This window comes from Chelonoidis abingdonii, chromosome 8 (genome assembly GCF_003597395.2).
Source record: "Chelonoidis abingdonii isolate Lonesome George chromosome 8, CheloAbing_2.0, whole genome shotgun sequence".
Lineage (NCBI taxonomy): Eukaryota > Metazoa > Chordata > Testudines > Testudinidae > Chelonoidis > Chelonoidis abingdonii.
This window is the reverse complement of record NC_133776.1, coordinates 58,535,566-58,556,962: the sequence shown is the minus strand read 5'-3', so window position 1 is coordinate 58,556,962 and position 21,397 is coordinate 58,535,566. Positions and strand designations below refer to the sequence as shown.

At 40.7% G+C, this 21,397-nt stretch overlaps 1 protein-coding gene across 10 annotated transcripts in view; it reads right to left on the bottom strand.

Annotated features, from left to right (window-relative positions):
* LOC116833223 (SLAIN motif-containing protein-like) overlaps nucleotides 1–14,172 on the bottom strand; it is a 77,298-nt gene extending 63,126 nt beyond the window's left edge. For 2 of the 10 annotated variants that reach the window (XM_032794590.2, XM_032794594.2), the window contains exons 1-3: nucleotides 14,041–14,172; nucleotides 11,955–11,995; nucleotides 10,109–10,840 (exon numbers count right to left, since the gene is read on the bottom strand). In XM_032794590.2, the coding sequence (XP_032650481.1) occupies nucleotides 10,109–10,818 (710 nt within the window). In that variant the 5' untranslated portion in view covers nucleotides 10,819–10,840; nucleotides 11,955–11,995; nucleotides 14,041–14,172. Of the gene's footprint in view, nucleotides 1–10,108; nucleotides 10,841–11,954; nucleotides 11,996–13,622; nucleotides 13,902–14,040 lie in introns of those variants that run through there. The other 8 variants (XM_032794593.2, XM_032794595.2, XM_075068670.1 and 5 more) reach the window with 6 other exon arrangements.
* Nucleotides 14,173–21,397: the final 7,225 nt, after the last annotated feature.

Genomic DNA, 21,397 nt, shown 5'->3' with positions numbered 1-21,397 from the left:
CTTCCCAACTTGTGGGTGCTTGTCCTGCAACACTAACATTTTTAATGCAGTTTTCTGTATGTTCTATAAAATCTATTTTAGAATTTCTTATTGTTAAACTGTCAAGTATCAGAGGGGTAGCCGTGTTAGTCTGGATCTGTAAAAGCAGCAGAGAATTCTATGGCACCTTGTAGACTAACAGAAGTTTTGGAGCATGAGCTTTCGTGGGTGAATACCCACTTCTTCAGACGCAGGTCTGTTAAAGTGTGACTCATTTCAGCATTAGACAAACTTAAGAGAACATGTCAAAAGGATTGTACTAATCAGTACTCCTAAAATTATAAAAACCCAAGATTTTTTTTTTATAGTCATGAGACTCACCACCAATGCTACTATATAACAAGATTTTAACGTATATATTTAACACAGAAGAGGAAAAGAAAAGCCTATAGCTAATAGGCTGTGACAAAGTTCCTCCTCTACCTTGGTGGGTCCTGTGCTTATTGGCAGATTTGCTCGCCTCACAGATTCACCATGTGGGTCTCGAAACAGCCCAGAGACCTTCCCCTCTGGTAGAAACCACAGTCCAGGTCAATTCCTCCTGTGTCTGATCAGGAGTTGGGAGGTTTGGGGGAAACCCGGGCCCGCTCTCTACTCCGGGTTCCAGCCCAGGGCCCTGTGGACTGCAGCTGTCTGGAGAGCCTCCTGATACAGTTGCGTGACAGCTACAGCTCCCTGGGCTCTTCCCCATGGCCTCCTCCCAACACCTTCTTTATCCTCACCATCGGCCCTTCCTCCTGATGTCTGATAACACTTGTACTCCTCAGTCTTCCAGCAACATGTCTTCTCACTCTCAGCTCCTCGTGCCTCTTGCTCCCATGCACGCCACGAACTGAAGTGAGGTCCTTTTTAAACTCAGGTGCCCTGATTAGCTAGCCTGTCCTAACTGATTCCAGCAGTTTCTTAATTGGCTCTAGGTGTCTTAATCATCCTGGCTTGTCTTAATTGGTTCTAGCAGGTTCCTGATTACTCTAGTGCAGCCCCTGCTCTGGTCACTCAGGGAACAGAAAACTACTCATCCAGTGACCAGTATATTTGCCCTTACCAGACTCCTGTACCTCACTAGTCTGGGTCTGTCACAATGTTTTATAGCTATAGGCTTATAGGCAAGAGTTGAAGTAGATAAAAAAAATCTAGATTTCTAGTTCAGTGTAATTAAATTTACTGCTTGAGACACACTTTGATACCTACTTAAATCCAATTACTGATACAATATCCTAAATTCAAAGTTAATTCATTAGCTCTCTTTTTAATCTATACATTTGATTATTGTTATGATAATCTATAGAAGTTTGCATAGAAAGAAACATGCCTTATCACCCACACAGGAAAGTGTGTTTTAATATACAACAATAAGTTTGGGTATACTGTTATTGGCACAGTGTGATTAGTCTTATGCTTTCAGTCATCCAAACAGTGGAGCTCCAAGACAAGTCATCCCCCAAAATTGCTTGTTATTCTAACAGAATTGTTTGGCAAAAACCTGAATCATTGAAACTATATAAATGATATAAGCTTGTCAGTACTGCTTCTGAAATCAGTACTTGTGGAGTTGTTATACAAAATAAATAAATAAAATAATAAATCTCAGCACTGCATTGCTACATTTCCTAAATAAGCTATTTTTTAAAATTCAGTTGACTAATTTAAGCCTCTTGTTGATGGCATTCGTGACATCAACCACATGGGAGACCCCCTTGAAGATAACAGCGAGTTGTCACCTTGCTTTAATCTTTGAGTCTATTTCCAGCTTGCAGGTACTGTCAAAGTCTTGTGCTGAATTCCTTTAATGCTCAAACATGCTATAATATCCAAGCAGTAAGGGCAAGCTGTGTTCAGAATTTTAACATTAACCATTTTTTGTTATTTTTGTACATACAAAATCCTCGCACTCACCTCTCACACCCATCCACACTGGCCAACATTTTCAAACATGCCTACTAATTTTTGTGCCTCAGATTCTGGATGCCCTCCTTGAGATGCTGTAAAGGGTGCCAATTTTCAGAGCTGGGTTTCTCAGCACTTTCTGAAAATCAGGCCCCTTCAGGCATTTCAAACTGGGTACCCAAAAAAATCAAGGCACAAAAATTATGTTTCTTGCTTTGAAAGTCTTGGCCAGTTTTATTAAAAAGATAACTAAAATTTAGCTCTTCCCATATCCCACATTTTTAAGTTGACCTACAGAACACAGGCTAGTGAAATACAAAGAAACAAGTCTGATTAGTTTCCTCTAACATGGGTGATCTCTAATTTTTAGTTGAGAATATCTTCTTTGCCCCTCTTACTTGGACTTTTCCTTTTTCTTATTTTACTTCCATCTTTTTAGGAGGCAAAAGATGTACCCGAGTAACACTGGCACAATTAAACTGAAATACCACTCTATTTATGCAGATGAAATGCCAGCTGAGATAATTGGTAGATAACTAGCTTTAAATAGTTTTCTGGATTAACTATGTTTGCTCACAAGTATAGCAATCCTCACATTTGGTGAGAACAGTGGCTTAAGATGGTCACCACTAGCAGAAAGTGTAGCAATGCCAGTTTCATTAAAAACTGTCAAATCCATTTTATATTTGGTGACAAACGTTTTTAACCCTATGAACTCTCTCTGAATCATAGGTTGTATCAGCTGGAGTTGTCAGAATATGTGGGCAAGCTCTTACATGCTGACCTATCCTATGGCACTACAGAACTGTGGTTAACACTGAAAAAGACAGTCAATCTTCATTTTTCCCCTCTCAAATACATCTACCTGAAGCTGTGACATTTGCTTCCTAGAGTTTTATCTGCAAAACTCGAAGTCTTTGCAGTGCTTCAAAAACATCATGATTAAATGGACTGTGTGCATATGAACAACCACACAAAGTTACATGACTATTTAAATTTAGCTTTTAAGACTACCTATTGATCTTGTTAAAAAGACAGCATATTAATAAACTGACAGTATATGAAAAGGAATATTTAGCATAAGCCTTTTGTTCTTTAGTAGCATGAAAATGACTAACTGGAATCCCCAAATTTCACATTGGCAATCCAGGTACATTAGAATGCACTTCTTTCCCTACTACAATACAAGGAAATTCATGTACACACACTTCTTTGGGGAGAGAAACCACAAGATATCCACCTCCTGTGCCTTGGATCTACTAGCCAACAGCAAACAAAGTGCCTAATTTGTTATTTCCCTGCACCTTGCAACCATTGTGCTGTGTGGATGAAAAAATGCTAGCATTTTATACTCACTGTGCACCATTCTAAGTGATTAAACAAAGAACCTATTCTGATCCCGTTTATTCAAATAAATTATAAAACAAAAATAGTGTAAGTCTGGAATAACGCCACAGAAATCAATGGAGTTACACTGGCATAAGAAGTAGGGAAGAGTTCAAAATCAGACCCAAAATGCAGGGCAAAAATGAAGTGGGCTATAATTATTAACCTGGATAGGAAATGTTTAAATTTGTCTGTTCATCTTTACATTAGTGATTTTAAGGTCCAGATTTACAAAGGAATTTAGGGGCCTAAAGATGCAGGCAGCTAGCAGAATTCACAAAACCACATAAATAGGTTTAAAAAATCCAAACAGAACCACAGCACTAGCACAAAGCTGCAAGACTTGCATCCAAAAACAACTGTAGAGAAAGTTTAAACGTCAAACAAAGAATTCACTGGCATTCTAAGAAGTTGCATAGAAATATCAGTCTTACTTTATTTAAAGGGACACAGTCAGGTTCATTTAGGTTTATAAATCCTTGTTTCTACAAAATCTTTCTGACTTAAATATGTATACATTGCACTGAACAGTTACTACAGAGAAGGCAAATTCACTACTCTGGAAAATTTAGCGCACACTGCTAAAATAAATTACTGAAACTGTGAGAACCTAACACTTATTTCCTTAACTTGTAAAATGTTCAGTGTAGATTTGATAGAAATAAGCCTTTACTGAATAATTAAACATCAGACTAGATTAAAAAACTGCTTTATGAAGCACATTTCTTTTAGCTCTACTTTGAATTTACATCTGTTCTGCAGATGCACTGGTTAATGAAACGGCCTAAAATGTAGTTTGCAGTGTAGTTGTAGCTGTGTCAGTTCCAAAAGCTTGTCTCTTTCAGCAACAGAGCTTAGTCAATAAAAGCTATTAATTCACCCACCTTGTCTCTCAAAAAGATAGCTTGAAAGGAATAATTACAAATAAGTCACGAAGTGAACAAAAAGCACCACTACATGAGCACGTTGTTGAAAAAATGCATTACATTAAAAATGTTATTCTATTTTCAACTCATCCTGTAGATTTTATATCAGGGTGGATTGATCTAAATCACAGTGATTTAAATCAGTGATCACCAAGCCTTGATTTTAATTAACTTTTTCATTTCCAGTCTTCAGTTATTTTCTAAAGAAAAGTGCATTCTCGCTGACTGATATAACCATTGAAACATTGATTTACAATAAAATAGAGCCTTTTCACTAGATTCATAGATATTTTTGCTACTTATAAGGGTACACTTACAACTATATACATTTATTCAAACAATTATATAGTTTAATAGTTTCAGATTCTTATTTACTAAATTAACTTTTGCTCAAGATTAAGCCTAACTTTTAATCAGGGGTATTTTTAGTAAAAGTCATGGACAGGTCACGGGCAGTAAACAAAAAATCATGTCCCCTGACCTGTCCATGACTTTTACTAAAAATACCCAACTAAAACTAGGAAGGGCGTGGGGGCACTCAAGGGGCACCGCAGGTGCTGGGGACGGGGGGGGTTGGTGGGGCTGGGGCAGGCTCCCTATCCAGCTCCTGGAAAGGGGCAACCCCAGCTCCTCCCCAAGCCCCGGTTCTGCAACTCCCATTGGAACCAAGGGGAGCTGCAGGGGTGGTGCTTGGCTGCTGGCAGAAGCAGCATGTGGAGCTTGGGGAGCTGAGGGAGGTGAGCCCCCCCTCCAGGTAAGCACTCCCCCCAAACTCCTGCTGCTGGGAGTCAAGGGGGCGCCGAGACTGCCCCAGCAGCAGCCAGTGCACATGGTCCAGGGCCAGCCGCAAGAGGCTGCTGCGGAAGTCACGGATTCTGTGACTTCCATGACACACACAGAGCCTTACTTATGATATGTTCTGACATGCTGCATTAGGATGGTAACCGGAATTTATTTTTATTAAAATAACCTTAAATGCTTTCGATATATAAACTTCTCTTTATCAAAAGATATTTTACATTTGCACCTAAATGATTTATTAAACAGAGTGATTAACTGTAGTTGGTGAATTAAACTAATTATTTTCAGATCAGCCTGGGAAATTTTTCAAATATGCCTCAGTTTAAGTTGGCTAGAGCTTAAATTCATACTCGCTTAAATCTCTTGGAAATGTAACCGTCTCCCAACTTATTTAGGCTGCCCTATTGTGCCATATTTATAAAGCTTAACCTCAAAAGTTAGAGTCAGGGGGAAAATATCTTTCTTTATAAAGAAAAGCAGACTTTAATTCATAGGTTTTGATAGAGACTTGTGGTTTCAGCATGTTTGTTTGTTTTTAAAGTGATATTATAAGTAGGTTAGGCCTTGACATGCTTTGTGTTAAATTCAGATTTCATTTTAAACATAGTTCATAGAACAAAAGGAAACATCATCAATTTATTTTTTTTAAATCCACCCTGTTTTACAAGCAAAATCAGATCTGTTAAGGGGTTTTAGAAGCAGTATTTTTAGCGGAACTTATTCCTCTATTCTACTTGAAAGAAGCAAACCTTTGTGTCTTCAAAAGCATATGTGTCACTGTTTACAGTTGTTTAGGTCCATAAGCACACATTCAGATGAACCAGGTAGTCTTGTGCTGAAAATGCTGGATTAGGATTCTGGAAACCTGGGTTCAGAGTCCCAGTTTTATTTCAAATATGCAACCTTGGAAAAAAGTCATTTAATTCTCTGTCTCAGTTCGCCTACATGTAATAGTACTTCTCTACCTCACAGGAGCATTGGAGGAAAACAATCATCAAAGTTTGTGAGGCAGGTTCTAGAATGATGAGGGTCAAGTATGTTATAAATAGAACATGGTCAGCTACATACCTATTGCACTTCCCCCACGTTGGCAGCATTTTTACAAGTGAGTAAGCCCCTTCGTTTTCAGTTTAAACTAGGGCTGTCAAGTGATTTAAAAAAATTAACCGCAATTAATCACACTGTTAAACAATAATAGAATGTATTTAAAAAATTTTGGATGTTTTCTACATTTTCAAATATATTGATTGTACATTGCTCACTTTATCTTTATTTGATTACAAATATTTGCATTGTAAAAAAACAAATACTATTTTTCAATTCACCTAATACAAGTACTGTAGTGCAATCTCTATCATGAAAGTTGATTTTACAAACGTAGAATTATGTACAAAAAAAATAACTGCACTCTAAAATAATGCAAAACATTAGAGCCTACAATTCATTCAGTCCTACTTCCTGTTCAGCCAGTCACCAAGATGAACAAGTTTGTTTACATTTGCAGGAGATACTGGTGCACACTTCTTGTTTACAATGTCATCTGAAAGTGAGAACAGATGGTCGCATGGCACTGTTGTACCTGGTATTGCAAGATATTTACATTCCAGATGTGCTAAAGATTCACATGTCCCTTCATGCTTCAACCACCATTCCAGAAGACATGCGTCCATGCTGATGACAGGTTCTGCTTGATAACAATCTAAAGCAGTGCAGTATTCACTTTCATCATCTGAGTCAGATGCCACCAGCAATAGGTTGGTTTTCTTTTTTGGTGGTTCGGGTTCGATAGTTTCCACATTGAAGTGTTGCTCTTAAGACTTCTGAAAGCATGCTCCACACCTCGTCCCTCTCAGATTTTGGAATGCACTTCAAATTCTTAAACCTTGGATCGAAAGTTGTAGCTATCTTTAGAAATCTCATATTGGTACCTTCTTTGCATTCTGTCAAATTTGCAGTGAAAGTGTTCTTAAAATGAACATGTGCTGGGTCATCATCCGAGACTGCTATAACACGAAATATATGGCAGAATGCAGGTAAAACAGAGCAGGGGACATACAGTTCTCCCCCAAGGAATTCAGTCACAAATTTAATTAATGCATTCTTTTTTATAACAAGAGTCATCAGCATGGAAGCACATCCTCCAGAATGGTGCCGAAGCATGAAGAGGCATATGAATGTTTAACGTATCTGGAAAGTAAATACTTTGCAATTCTGGCTACAAAAGTGCCATGAAAATGCCTGTTCTCGCTTTCTGGTGACATTGTAAATAAGAAGAGGGCAGCATTAATCTCCTGTAAATGAAAACAATCTGGTTTGTCTCAGCAATCGGCTGAACAAGTAGTACTACTGGGTGGACTTTTACGCTCTGAAGTTTACATTGTTACGTAACTACATTCAAAAACAAAACAAAAAAAAAAAGTACATTCATAAATTGGACTTTCACGACAAAGAAATTGCACTACAGTACTTATAAGGTGAATTCAAAAATGCTATTTCTTTTGTTTATCATTTTTACAGTGCAAATATTTATAATAAAAAATATACACTTTGATTTCAATTACAACACAGAATACAGTATATATGAAAATGTAAAAAAAACAAAATACTTAATAAATTTTCATTGGTATTCTATTGTTTAACAGTGTAATTAAAACTGCAATTAATTGTGATAAAATTTGAGTTAATAGCATGAGTTAACTGCAATTAATCAACAGCCCTAGTTTAAACTGATTTTTACCGAAAAAATCCTGGGTTTTACAAAAAGTATTATTCTTTTTTCCCTCCCAATTTTCACCCTACTTTTGGGTCATTCAACTATATGTAAAAAATAACTTGTTTTATTAGGAAGAGACAATACATTGCATGAGATATATGTTTTACGATAACGCATTAATCTTTGAACAGACTAATGAATCTCACACCCATTTCAAGCTGTTAGATAATAATTTAGAGATCTGACACATTAAAATGAGAAGAAAATGAAAATCTATATCAGAATGTGTTTCAGAACACAAGAAAGTATTGGAAAATTTTAATAAAAAACAAAAGCAGGAGAAAAGGGTGAAGCTGAGTGTATGAGCTGCAAATGGTGTGGCCCAATTATTAAATGTAAATATTTACAGGCTAATAGTTCTGAATCTAAATAGTAAACTGTTTATTCAAATGAAAAGTTTTATTTGGGGATTAGAGATCTACTGTTTTCTTAAACTTAGAGGTGGCATTGTGTTTGAGTTCTGTTTTAGTTCTGCAGCAAACCACACTGAATTCCGTTCACCAAAGCTTTAATCTCCTGAATACATTTTTTCCTGTCCTTCCGTCCACCAAAATAAACCCTGATATTAACCCAGAAAAAGTAACAGTTTTTTTGCACCTATTTTACCTTTTTTTGTTGTAATAATAAACACTGATAAATTTCTGGGAAAATTAAATAAAATAAAAACCAAAAACAAAAGGCCCTACAAGTGAGATATATTCAGTACACAAGAACCCTTTGAAAGCCCACAGAGGTGTCAGAGATGTGTTTTTTGTTTGTTTCTTTAAAAAGGTTCAATGGGATATTTACAGGTTTTGGTGAGAGTAGATTTAGGGCCCAACAACCTTGATAGTTAACACAAATTGTCATCTATTGCACTAAGAAAGAATAAACATATTTGCTTCCAGTTATAGTAATCTTAGATGTTGCTTGTAATTAGAATGGGTAGAAAATTTTCATATGGAACTGTGAGTCCCTTTAAAAGTGAATGTTAATCTTATATTTGTCTTCTTTAACTGTTCCTTGTTTGTGTAGGTTAGATTTTGATCATATAGTGGTATCTGACTGAAAATGATAAATTCCTTCATTACACTAGCAACGTAACTGGACTTCAGAAGGCTCATTTATAAACATTAATATAGGAGTGTATGTACACAATTCTCTGTAGCATCTTTTCATTTTTGTTATATGCATTTGCATGTGGAGCCTGATCTATACTGTCCTGGTGAAGACGTCAACCAAAGTTAACACTTCTTGCATTGATTAGTCTTGACTGCCAAGTGCCATTTGCTAAACACGCACCTTACTCAGCACTTGCCACAAGCGCCCACAAACAAACAACTTTAATAGTTTCATATTCCAATAAATGTTTCTCATTTTTAAGAAATCTGATCGCACATTTTCAGGCATTCTGAAGGTGTGAACAGTTAGATTATAAAAAGTGACAATCAAATCTGGCCAAATGTTTAGGCTTCATAAAAGTTTCACAGAAGCTAAGAATACCAAAAATATTTTCAACAGGGAGACAACCAATGGAAAAGTTTTTAAAGACATTGCAGCATTACACTAGTACACAAGAACATGAGAAATGCAAGAAGAAATTAGATTAGAAGTATTTTTTAACTAGATGGAGTCTTTTCCGCTCCTCATACTAGCAAGAAGAGACAGTAGTGCCATGTCATTTGAAAGATAATTGTTTCCCTGTATATTTATAATCAAATCTCAGATTCGAACTGTAACTGACGTCACTAAGGCAGGGGTCGGCAACCTCTGGCATACGGCTCGCCAGGGTAAGCACCCTGGTGGGCCAGGCCAGTTTGTTTACCTGCTGCGTCAACAGGTTTGGCCGATCACAGCTCCCATGGGCCGCGGTTCGCTGTCTCAGGCCAATGGGGGTGGCGGAAAGCCGCAGCCAGCACATCCTTTGCCCGCGCTGCTTCCTGCCACCCCCATTGGCCTGGGACGGCAAACCGCGGCCAGTGGAAGCCGCGGTCGGCCGAACCTGCCAATGCGGCAGGTAAAAAAACTGGCCTGGCCCGCCAGGGTGCTTACCCCTGCACTAAGGTATTTCAGACCAATTATAGTTAGTCTAAATGGTCAAGGATAGAAACAGTCTGTTTATGCTCATTTCATTCCAGCACAGGACTCTTGTAAACAAATAACTAACATTAACATCTCCATACCAGCTCCAGAAATGAAAATAGTGTACACTGTTCCATGTTAAAAGGGAATCAGATGAATAACGTTTAACATGGGAATTCCAACTGTAGTCTACATTCCAGAACCTTTGTAATACTCAGAGCTTTGACATACATACCAGCTGTCCTCTTCATCGCTGCAGTTCCCAAGTTCTAGCACTTCCACTTCATCCAAAGCAGTATCATTCAAGAAGCTTTCTAAATCTCCACTCTCTTCATTTAGATTCTGTTCACTCATTTTTACAGATGGATGAATACCTATAGTGATTAAGTCCTCCACGAGTTCTGTGCTGCTATTCCTCTCCAGACTTGAAGAACAGCTGACATTAACATCATTCTGCATTTCTGCATCATTCATATATTTTGCGTTGGGAGACACTTTCTCAGTAATACTAGGGAGGCTATAATGCATTTGTATATCCACATCTTTTTTTAAGCAGTCGCTCTCTTTCACCCCTCTTCTTATTTTACTTAGTTTGTCATGTACATCTGCCATTATCTGTAATTCTTGCTTCTCTGTTATAGCGTTGATGCTATTGTTAATTTCCATTCCATTGAGCCCTGAGTTATGATTATTTACACCTGTGTTTGTTTGTGTATTTGTCCCTAGCACATTTCTGTGGCTCCTAGTTCTCAGCTGCTGATTCTGGATCTCAAGTCTTCTCACTAGTTCCTGCAGCTTTCGCACCTCCTCCAACTCTGGGTGCACCTGATCAGTACCTGGTTCTGTCTCAGATCCCATTGCGGAATTCTCTGTTGAGCCCCGCCCCAAGTCAGGTTCAATGGCTTGGTCCTGCTGTATGACAGGAGCGCTCCCAGGAACTACCATTTTCGAGACACACACAGCCTCACTATAAGACATCAAAATATAGAAATTTAAGTGCATAAAGATGTACAATATCATTTTAAAATAAAGCATGGTTTTAAACAAAAATCCTGACATTTTATAAGCTGAAACTAATGACCTTTGGGGTAGGATAATGTTTACATTTGAAGACTATATGTTATAGATTAGATCCACCAAAAATCAGTTTAAGTACGTTAATCCAATGCTGGCTTCAAATATTTTCCAACCACAATATAAGGTTATAAATTCATTGAAATAACTGGATATCACTAAGAGATTCAGAAGCAACGTATGTCTATCTTTGTTAGATATATTAAGGTGAACTTTTGTGCCAGAGGCAGTTTGGCCCCAGACATATTACAGAGCATATTACATGTATCCTTTCAAAGTACTTAGTTTGCGCAACTATTGTTAGAAATTAGATTAAACCACTTTCCTTGCACACAGTCATTTACAGTAGTTTAAATTTCCATCTGTTTACATACAAATACATTGAAAAAAAACACTGACTGAACAAAGTCAGGAAGTAGAGCGAGATGCTCATCTCAGGCAATGGAAAACAAAGAAAATGGTAAAACACTTTGTGCAAGAGTTAACACTAGAAAAACTCTTCAGAAAATATTACTATTGGCTCTGCTAAAAGATGATGCACTAACTATATTAAATCAGTAATAACAGCACCTCAGTTATTGTGGAACACATGAAAGTAATCATAAGTAACGTTTTTACTAGCGTGCTTTTCTTGTTGCAGTGCAAAAATTTAAGAGGCAAACTGATCAAGAAAAAAAATATCAGCAAGGAACAAAACATCAGACCTCATATTACAGGCTCCAATATGTTTTTGGAAGATAAACATGTGCTGTTCTTGAGTTAAGTGCTATTGTCTGTCTTTAAGCAATTATGGTGGTTCTGTTGACTAAAAAAAGGGTATGTATAGAACTGTCAGCCAGCCCTAAATTGCACACATATGCAGACTTGAAAAACACTAATGCTAGAAAACATGCATCCTTCACTTTCATTACCACCATTTTATACTTCTTAACCAGTCATCATAATTATAATAATAACTATATGAAGAAAATTACACAAAAAGATATTTGAGCTGCATATTTACTTACTGAAGTCATCCAGAAAATTTTCTGATTTTTTCCTGTGCAACCTTTGAAACGTAAAAAGAACAGCTGAATTAGTTCCAAAACTGACCCTTCATTTAAAAGCCTCCCTTGTAATTTCAAGTTAGTGTACCATGATACAGCAAGCAAATACACAAACATGACAATTCTGGCCACGTCCATTTTATTGTGGGAAAAAAAAGAAAAAAAAAAGTTACAAGGACACAACCAACTTGCATTCTAATCAATTAAAACACACACTGACACCGTTTCAGGTGCTACATCTGTACTTAGAATCCAGGCCAGTTTTTGTGGGTTTATAGTCAAGTTCTTTCTCTCACCACTTCCCTGGAGCTGCCTGAAAGACCCACAAAAAACAAGGAAAACTGCCAAATTATACAGAGGAAACAGTGAAAAAAAGACTACACAAAGTGCAGTCAAATGCATAAAGTAAACAAACTGGAAAAAAAAACAAAATTGTTTTCCTTCCAATGTCTCGGTTACCTTATGTTATTTATAACAACAATACTTAATATCTACAGGAAAAAGAGTGTGGGGGAGGGGGCTGTTTGTTTTAAGTTGATGCTGCCTTTTTCCCCCTTGATTATCTATACACAAGACGAACATTTACAGTTTAGACTGAAAAAGCAGCAGAGAATCCTGTGGCACCTTATAGACTAACAGACGTTTTGGATCACGAGCTTTCGTGGGTTAATACCCACTTCGTCAGATGAGACTGAGGTACTGTTTCTAAAGGCTTTGAACAAAAGGATGCTACAAGTGAACTGAATTTACTTTAAACAGTACTACTTAAAAGTTATGCATGATGAAAAATGGTACTGAGGTTGTTTTTGGCATGGGGGACTCAAACTTGTTTGAGCTACAAAGCAATCCAATATCCAGTAACAAGCTTAGATCAGAAGTTTCTCTACATAAACATTCGCCTCTTCTGTCAATCCATTTGATCACTAAGTAAAAAAACAAGTTATTTAAGAGGCATTTAGTAGGTATGGTTCAGCGAAGCTCTGAGGGAATCAGCATCAGAAGGGAATTTAAAACTTCCATTCTCACAGCAGAACACAGTGAACCAAAGGGGAAAAATAGAGAGCTTTGTCACTTGCATAATCAATTCCATCAAAGACTAAAGGAAATAAAGCTAGATTTTGTTTCACTGGGAAAACAGGCAAACAGATTAAAGAAACACTAGCCCTTCCACAAACAAACCAAATCTAGAGATCACAGGCAACTACCAAATAAGCAGTAGTAGTAATATAGTATAAAAACACTGTTTTTTTAAAACCCCTACAGTTCATTACTAAAAATGAGTAGCCATAAAATAACGATTTAGATACCCTGAAAAGCAACATCTAGATTTTAACAGCGACACCAGGGAGATGGACTCCCCCTGTGATAAGTCACAAAGGATACAGCAGAAATGAACAATTGCCCAGGTTTCCCCACCCCCAGCATCAGCAAGGTCATTTCATAAAGAGCCCTTCCTCTTGCAGCCAAACGCAAACCCCCCTTCCTTTGGGCAAAGAGGCAGAGTTTATCCCAAAAAAGCAGGCCGGTGTGCTTGCATTTTTCAGCCCACTGCATTGCCTTTCCGGCAAACCTGTCCCCAACCTGCCCAGGGGGTTGATGGTAATACAAAACCAAAGGCACGAAACGAACCCACCACTCGCTACGTGCCATGCAGGCTGCTCAGTGAGAATCCGGCTTCACCACCTCTCTGGGGACACACAGCGACCACCACGCCCGATCGCACACACCCCTGATGCGCGGGGAAGGCTGGACAGCTCCGGGAGGAGCCCCGGCCTGCTTCGCTGGCCACACAATGACACCAGCCCGTGTCCAGTGGAGAACTAGGTCGGGGAGGATTAAAGTCGGCGGCAAGCGCCAAGAGAGAACAGCGTGAAAAGCACAAACCCCTTAAACTGGGGCGGGGAATCCCCAGGGGCCCAGCAAGGGGGGAGGAAGGAGCCCAGGAAGTGGGGAGCCCGTGGGGGTGGTGGCGGCTGCAACCCATGAAGCGGCGAACGGAGGCCGCGGCGCTGGCTGGGGGGGGGAGCGGCCTCTGCACACACGGTACCTGCTGCGCTGCCGGCCCCAAGCTCGCGCCGCTGCCGCCTTTCCCCAGCTACAGTTGGAGCCTCTTTCGCTCCTGGAGGGGGAGGTTGCGGCGCGCGCATTCGAACCCCGCCCCGCCTCCTCCTCGGCGTGCGCCCCCTCGCAGCCGCCCGCCAAGCTGGCGCAGGGATAGTAGAGCGGAGCGCGCGCAGGCTGCTGCGGCAGGGACAGGTTCTGCACTGAGTTCTCCCTGGACGTCAAGGGCTGCATGAAAGCGAAATGGTTGCTTGATGCTATGGTACAAGGCTGGCGCCCCGGGCAAGCCGGCGCCCTGCGAAGCTGTATGCAAATTATGGAAATCAGCGTTCAGCTAGTATGCAAATTCCTGTGTGAAACATGCGTGTCTTTACACCTTCTTTTGTGCAGTGGGCATGCATGTTCCTATGTGCCCTGGGGTTACCAACTTTCTGATTGCAGAAACCCAAACAGCATTGCTCTGTCCCCTGCCCCCGCACCTTCTCTAAAGCTCCTCCCCCACTCCAGCCCTCCCCCCCCCATTTGATCTCCTCCACCCTCGTTCACTTGCCCCAGGCTTGGCAAGGGGTTGGGGTGCAGAAGGAACTGAGGGCTCCTGCTGGGGGTACAGATTCTAGGGTGATGCCAGGGATGAGGAATGTGGGATACAGGAGGGGGATCCAGTATGGGGAGGTGGGCTGAGGAGTTTGGAATATGGGGGTCAGGGCTCCAGCTGGGAGTGTGGGCTCTGGGATGCGGCTAGAGATGAGGTGTTTGCTTGCAGGAAAGGGTTCTGGAATGGGGCAGGGGGCTGGGGTGCAGGAAGCAGTGAAGGCTCTGGCTTGGGGTAGAGGCTCTGGGAGGATGAGGATAAGGGGTTTGGAGTGCAGGAGGGGGCTCTGGGCTGGGGCCAAAGGGTTCAGAATGTGTGAGCGGGTGTCAAGTCCAGGAGGGAGTTAGGGTGCAGGAGGTGGCTCAAGGCTGGGATAGGGATTTGTGGCGTGGGCTCTGGGCAGCGCTTATCTTAGGCGGCTCCAAAAATCGGCCAGCAGGTCCCTGAGGGCCCCTAGGTGGAGGCGTGGCCAGGCGCCTCTGCGCGCTGCCCGTGCCTGCAGGCCCTGCCGTCAGCTCTCATTGGCCACAGTTGTCCGGTTACCTTAGACGGGTCCCAGAATCGGCCAGCAGGTCGCTGTGGCCCCTAGGTGGAGGCGTGGCCAGATGCCTCTGCACACTGTCCACGCCTGCAGGCTCTGCCCTCAGCTCTCATTGGCCACAGTTCCCTGCCAATGGGAGCTGCGGAGCCAGCGCTCAGGGCAGGGGCAGCACACAGAGCCCCCATGGCCACTCTTGCGCCTAGGAGCTGGACATGGCGGCCACTTCCAGGAGCCACACGGAGCGAGGGCAGGCAGAGAGTCTGCCTTAGCCCCTCTGCACTGCTGACTGGACTTTTAGCATCTCAGTCAGTGGTTCTGATCAGACCCGCCAAGGTCCCTTTTCCACCAGACATTCCAGTCAAAAACTGGACACCTAGCAACCCTAGTCCTAAGGTGTCAGTAGATACTGCAATCTTATGTGGGAGATTTGAGGATACTTTAGGTGGGAGGCATGGACAACAAATGAGCCAATGAGTACGTTGTGTGTAAATTCGAGCAGACTCAGGGCCCTATTGACCCTTCAACCCAAAGAAAAGGTGTAGTGCAGTGCATTCCAGGGAGGAGGGCCAGTGTAGTAATATCATCAGCCTGAAGGGTTTAATAACTATAAGCCAGATGTGGAAAAATCATGAGATTGGCTTTAAAATCAAAAGATTTTTTAAAATAATAAAGTTGAGATTCTTTTTATTTGTCTTCCTTCTGAATCCTTAAGGTGCACGCAGGTCACTTTTTCAGGTGCAATCCTGAGCGCTAGAAACTTACTTTTTAAAAATGAAACTGAGATTCTTACACAATCAGTTGACTCCAGGAGCTGATGCCTTAAGAAAAATACCAAATACCACAAGACTCGCAACAAAATCACAAGAGTTAGCAACAATGATGTAGAGCTCTTATTCAGCTCTGTACTAGTCAGGAAGGCCCTCAAAGTGAGATGATCTCCAGGGAGCATTTCCATCTGCTTCAAGGCCTTTTACACTGTCAGAGTAGTATTAGAGAGATTAGTGTGAATAAAGCCCTTTATATGTAACCAAAAATTTTACACATCAGCTAAATCTATAAAAACATCAGATAGCCAATATATTATGCTTAGCATGGTTTCTAATGAGAAAAAAATATGACTTTATCTAAGGCTTTGTCTGCACAGTTTTTGTACCAGTATATCTATTTTCCTTTGAGGGTGATTTTTTTACTGAAATAGTTTAATCAGTATAACTTCTAGAGTGAACACAGTTATACCGGTATCTATGTTCCTTATACAAATATAACTTATTCCCCGTCTCTTTGGGAATAGCTATATCACTGTAAGACACCTTTATACAAATATAATTGTTTCCACAGTAGGAGGTAATACCACTTTAACTATACCGGTATAGGTAAAGTGTTATAATTTGTGTGTGTAGACAAGGATAATATGCCACTTTGTCCCATTAAGGAAATTCTGCTGCTGGAGACTAAAGATGCATTAAGGGTTATTTTTGCTCTGAGGATTCAATCTGCTCACACAATTCACTAATCAAGCTTGGTAGCTGTGGGCACCAGAAACTCATCTTTTTGTAATAACTCTGACATCCTATCCCATTTTCTTCCTACATCAAAAAATATTGGAAAAAATTATGCATGCAGCACCACCCTTGGATGGGACTCTGACACTACACCCATGCAATATTCTGTAGACAGAACAGAACACATTCTGACACACTGATTAAAACAAGAGATTGTAAATGCTGTTTTGGTCTGTTGTCTTTAGTAGACTTTTGGGGAAAATCCGTAAAAGAACAAGGGTATTTGGAATATAAACTGTATATAGAATAAAATTCATGTCTTCTAGTGTGCATATGGTTATAAAAAGTGAAAAAAATGTGGCTTTGTTGGGATTTTGCAAAACCCTGAGTTTTGCCATGATGAGGATAGCAGTAGGTGTGTTTATAACTTTGAGTTAGTTTCCCAGACCTGAAGAAGAGCTCTGTGTAAGCTCAAAAGTGTGTCTCTCTCACCAACAGCAGTTGGTCCAATAAAATATATTCTCTCTCCCCACCCCCGGTCTATCATTCTTCTTGATAAAATTGCACTTTAGAAGGGATTTCGAGTTCACACACATGAAGCAGCGATACAAATAAATATAACTAAGTATGCGTGGGAAATCTGGCATGATATCTGAGCTAATGCTTTGCACTGATACAGCAGCTATCATCTAATGAGCTCTCAGAGCTGTACAGAAATGGACATTGTCATAATCTCCTTTTCACACAGGAAAGAAAAAGCCCATGGTCGAGGGCTCAGGAGGAATAAATCTTCATGAGATTTCCCTCAGATTGTTCCATCGGGGACATGGCTTTGCTCCCTTATTATTATCTTTCCTAAAACTCTGTGGAAGCAGGAGGAAGATTTTTATCTATCCCCTATCCCAATCCTTCCAGTCTGCACCCCTTTCCTGCACAGATCCCTAGATAAGCCCCAGGGGCTCTTTGGGATATGGAGAAAGTCGTTTGACTTAGCTTCTGCACGGGAGAGGAAAAATACACATGCAGAGGGTCTCTTCTGCATAGGTGCCGACTTCATGGGCGTTCTGGGGCTGGAGCACTCACGGGGAAAAATTGGTGGGTGCTCTGCACCCACTTGCAGCTCCCCGCCCCCCCAGCTCCGCTCCACCTCCTCCCCTCAGCGCGCCGCCACATCCTGCTTCTCCCCCTACCTCCCTGCGCTTGCACCGTGAAACAGCTGTTTGACACGGCAAGCCTGGGAGGGAGAGGGGAGGATGGGGAACGTGGCATGCTTGGGGGAGGAGGCGGGGCTGGGGCAGGGATTTGGGGAGGGGTCCAATAGGGGCAGAGTTAGGATGGGAACTTTGGGGCAGGGGTGACATTGGGGCTGGGCCAGGGACGCGAGCACCCACTGGCGCAGAAAAAAGTTGGTGCCTGTGCTGTTCTGCATGCAGATCTGGAGACATGACCCCCAACTCAATCAGGATTAGAATCCAGATCTACTAACTCCGATTTCTTCTGCTCTAACCAGAAAGTCTCCCAATCTGTCAGCTATGTTCCCCATCCACTCCCTATGTGAAATGCTTGTTTGTAATTTATCCCTGAAAGAAGGACTGCATGTACTTTGCTAAATGGACTCCCATGTCATTCAGATCCAACCAGGGATTTGCAGCAATCAAATTTTTTAATTGCTGTGCTCCAGCTCTGCTCCGGCACCAACAGTGACTGTTCCAGCTCCGCTCCGCGCTCCAATTCAAATTAATTTTTAACTAAATAAAAAAGTGCATACTGTAATTTTGAAAAAACATTTTTATTCAGACTTTTAAAACAATTTAAATGTTATCAACAATGATACAAACTAGAATCATTCATAATTAATTCTGTAAAAAATTATTGCAGCAATCAAGTCGTCTTTCATAGCTTGCTGCAAATCATGAAAAATTAACTTTAAAGCTGAAAACAGTCACTCTACACTACCTTGAGTTGTTGGCATGCTCAAAACAATTCTACAGGCAGCCTGAATGCAATGTGGCTGTGAATGGCCTCAAAAACACACTTAACTTTTAGCCTCCCAATAGACTCCATCACCTCGCAATCTTCCCGAAATTTTCTCTCAAATAATGCTTCATTACAATTATGAATCACAGAAACTCGCTGGGCATCTTTCTTGTTTATCCAATTCCTTTTCAAAGTTGTCATCTTCTGAAGAATTGATGCTTGAATTATCTCCATTTCCCCATGATGGTTGAAGATGTCTCAGGGAAACAAGTTCAGAGTGGAGACGGAAGTTTGAGAACAGCCTGGTATTTCTGAAAGATGTGAACTTTCTGAAACCACAAATTCGATTGTTGATGACTCCTTTTGTGGCATTTCATTTTCTTCAACTTCTTTCGCCGAGTTCAAATGTAGCAATAGATTTTGGTTTTCGAGTCGCCGAGCAATATCAAGCTTTGCTTTTGGTATTTCCCATGAGGTAAGAAGAATCCAATACAGTAGGTCAACATAAACTCCAGCAAGGACATGAATATTGTCAAAAAGCTTCTCTTCACATTTCTGCATGGAGGATAGAATTCTTTCTCCAATTTGTCCAATATTTTCTTGCAAGAATTTTGACAGTTTTCACCATTCCTTCATTAAAACTCCTGGGGTTACATCAACAGCTTGAAGATTCATGGTTGTTTGCTTTGGCTTTGCCAAGAGGTCTCACAGGTTCTTCACTTCGTCCCATTCAGTTTTTGTTAACTTGAGTTCTCTTGTTCCAGCAGCAGCCACTTGTTCACAGTAAGATTGAAAAATGAGAAGCCGATCAATCATCCCAAATGTTGAACCCCAGCGACTCACAGTATCCAATGACTGAATTACCCATGTAGATCAAGCAGAACACTTCGAATACTTGGGGTTTGTAGTTTTACAATGACTTGTTGAATTTTTGCCAGAAATTTCTTTGCATGTTCTTTGTTCAGTCCATCCCAGATTGCCAACTGAAGAGTGTGAATACCACACCTCATCAGCTGGACTTTTGAGTCATCCTCATGAAACCATGTTAGAAGTATGAGGCTAGGGTCATTAACCCATTGTGCAGCACCATCCATGTTGAGTTCAATTTAATCCATTTCTTTAGTTCCTTCATCAGGCAAAATAGCTTCAGTTCTGTCACATCCCTATTCTCAGAGTTTCCCAAATCTGAACCTTAGCGTCCAGAAAATGAGATACTAGCATGAATCCTCCAGGCTTAATTACCAGCTTAGATCCTGTAGTGCTGCCACCAACCAGAAATTCCAGTGTCTGGTACACTCTGTCCCCCAAAAATCTTCCTTGGGGACCCCAAGACTCAGATTCCTTGAGTCTCACAACAAAGGGGAATAAACCATTTCCCTCCCTAGGTTACCCTGGAAGATACTTCTCCCCCACCAATTCCCTATCCCCTTGAGCCTTTACTAGGGAAAAAAATCAAACAGGTCTTAAAAAGCAAACTTTTAATAAAAAGAAAGAAAAAACATAAAAATTGTCTCTGTAATCAAGATGAAATATTACAGGGTCTATTAGCTTATAGACAATAGAAAGAAAGCTCTCTCCAGCAGAAATACAATTTAAGATACTTCCAGCCAAATACACATTAAAACTCCACCAGACAGATACACAGTTGCAAATACAGAAACACAATTAAAAAGACTATAACCGCCTTTTTACTTACTCACTATTCTGAATAGATAAGAGACTGTAGCAGGGAGATTGGCAGAAACCTGGTTACACCTCTAGTCCTGTCCAGGACCCAGAGAGAACAAAGCCAAACCCAAAAACCACAAACAAAGACTTCCCTCCCTTGAGATTTGAAAGTATCTTGTTTCCTGATTGGTCCTCTGGTCAGGTGTTGTTTTAACTCTTTCCAGGTGAAAGAGACATTAACCCTTAGCTATCTATTTATGACAGAGGTAGATATGGTTTCATTGTCCTCGCTGAAATTTTTGATGGCACATGTCATGTTTGCTGCAGTCTCAATGCAGATGCTCAGCACTTGCATTTCACTGATCTCAAATTTTTCTAAAATAGCTTTTCACATATGAAGAATTGTGACACCCTTCAATGTCGATTATGTCCAAGGTTTTTACCACAGCTTTATCTTTTCCTTCTTTGTAGAACTGAGCATTGATTGCAAGGAAATTTCTGTTTCCACAGGTTGCCACATCCATTTTCAGGTAGCACAATTTTTGTTCCAAAGCTTTCTTGAACTCTTCGCGACTAGACTCAGCTGTGCTGACAACTAAATGATGAACCGCATTATGCCCCGTCGAAATGCCAAGCTGCTAACCCATTTCACCTGCAATTTTTTGGAATCCCTTGTTCTTTAGCCTGAAGGTAGTGAGTGGTGTTGAACTCAAGCAAACCATTTCCATCATCCCTTCACGGAAAGTACTGGCATCCATGGTGACTGTAACCTTTGAGGACTTCAAATATGAGTCAAGTTTTGTTGGCTCAATTTTGGGTTTCTTTTCAGATGAAGCTCCGCAACAAATCTTTTCTCCAGGAGTTTTCAAAGAGCCAGATAAATGTCGTTTAGCCACATCAGCTTTCTGTTTTGCTTCATCTTCCTGGTCCTTTTTTGTAACCAGAGCCGCATAGTTTTCAGGATGGTTACGTTTTACATGCCGCCAAACGTTGAAACTTTTCACAGCACTTGCTTCACTTGTCTTGAAGCTACATGGCTTCCTTTTCCACCTTGCATGTTGCA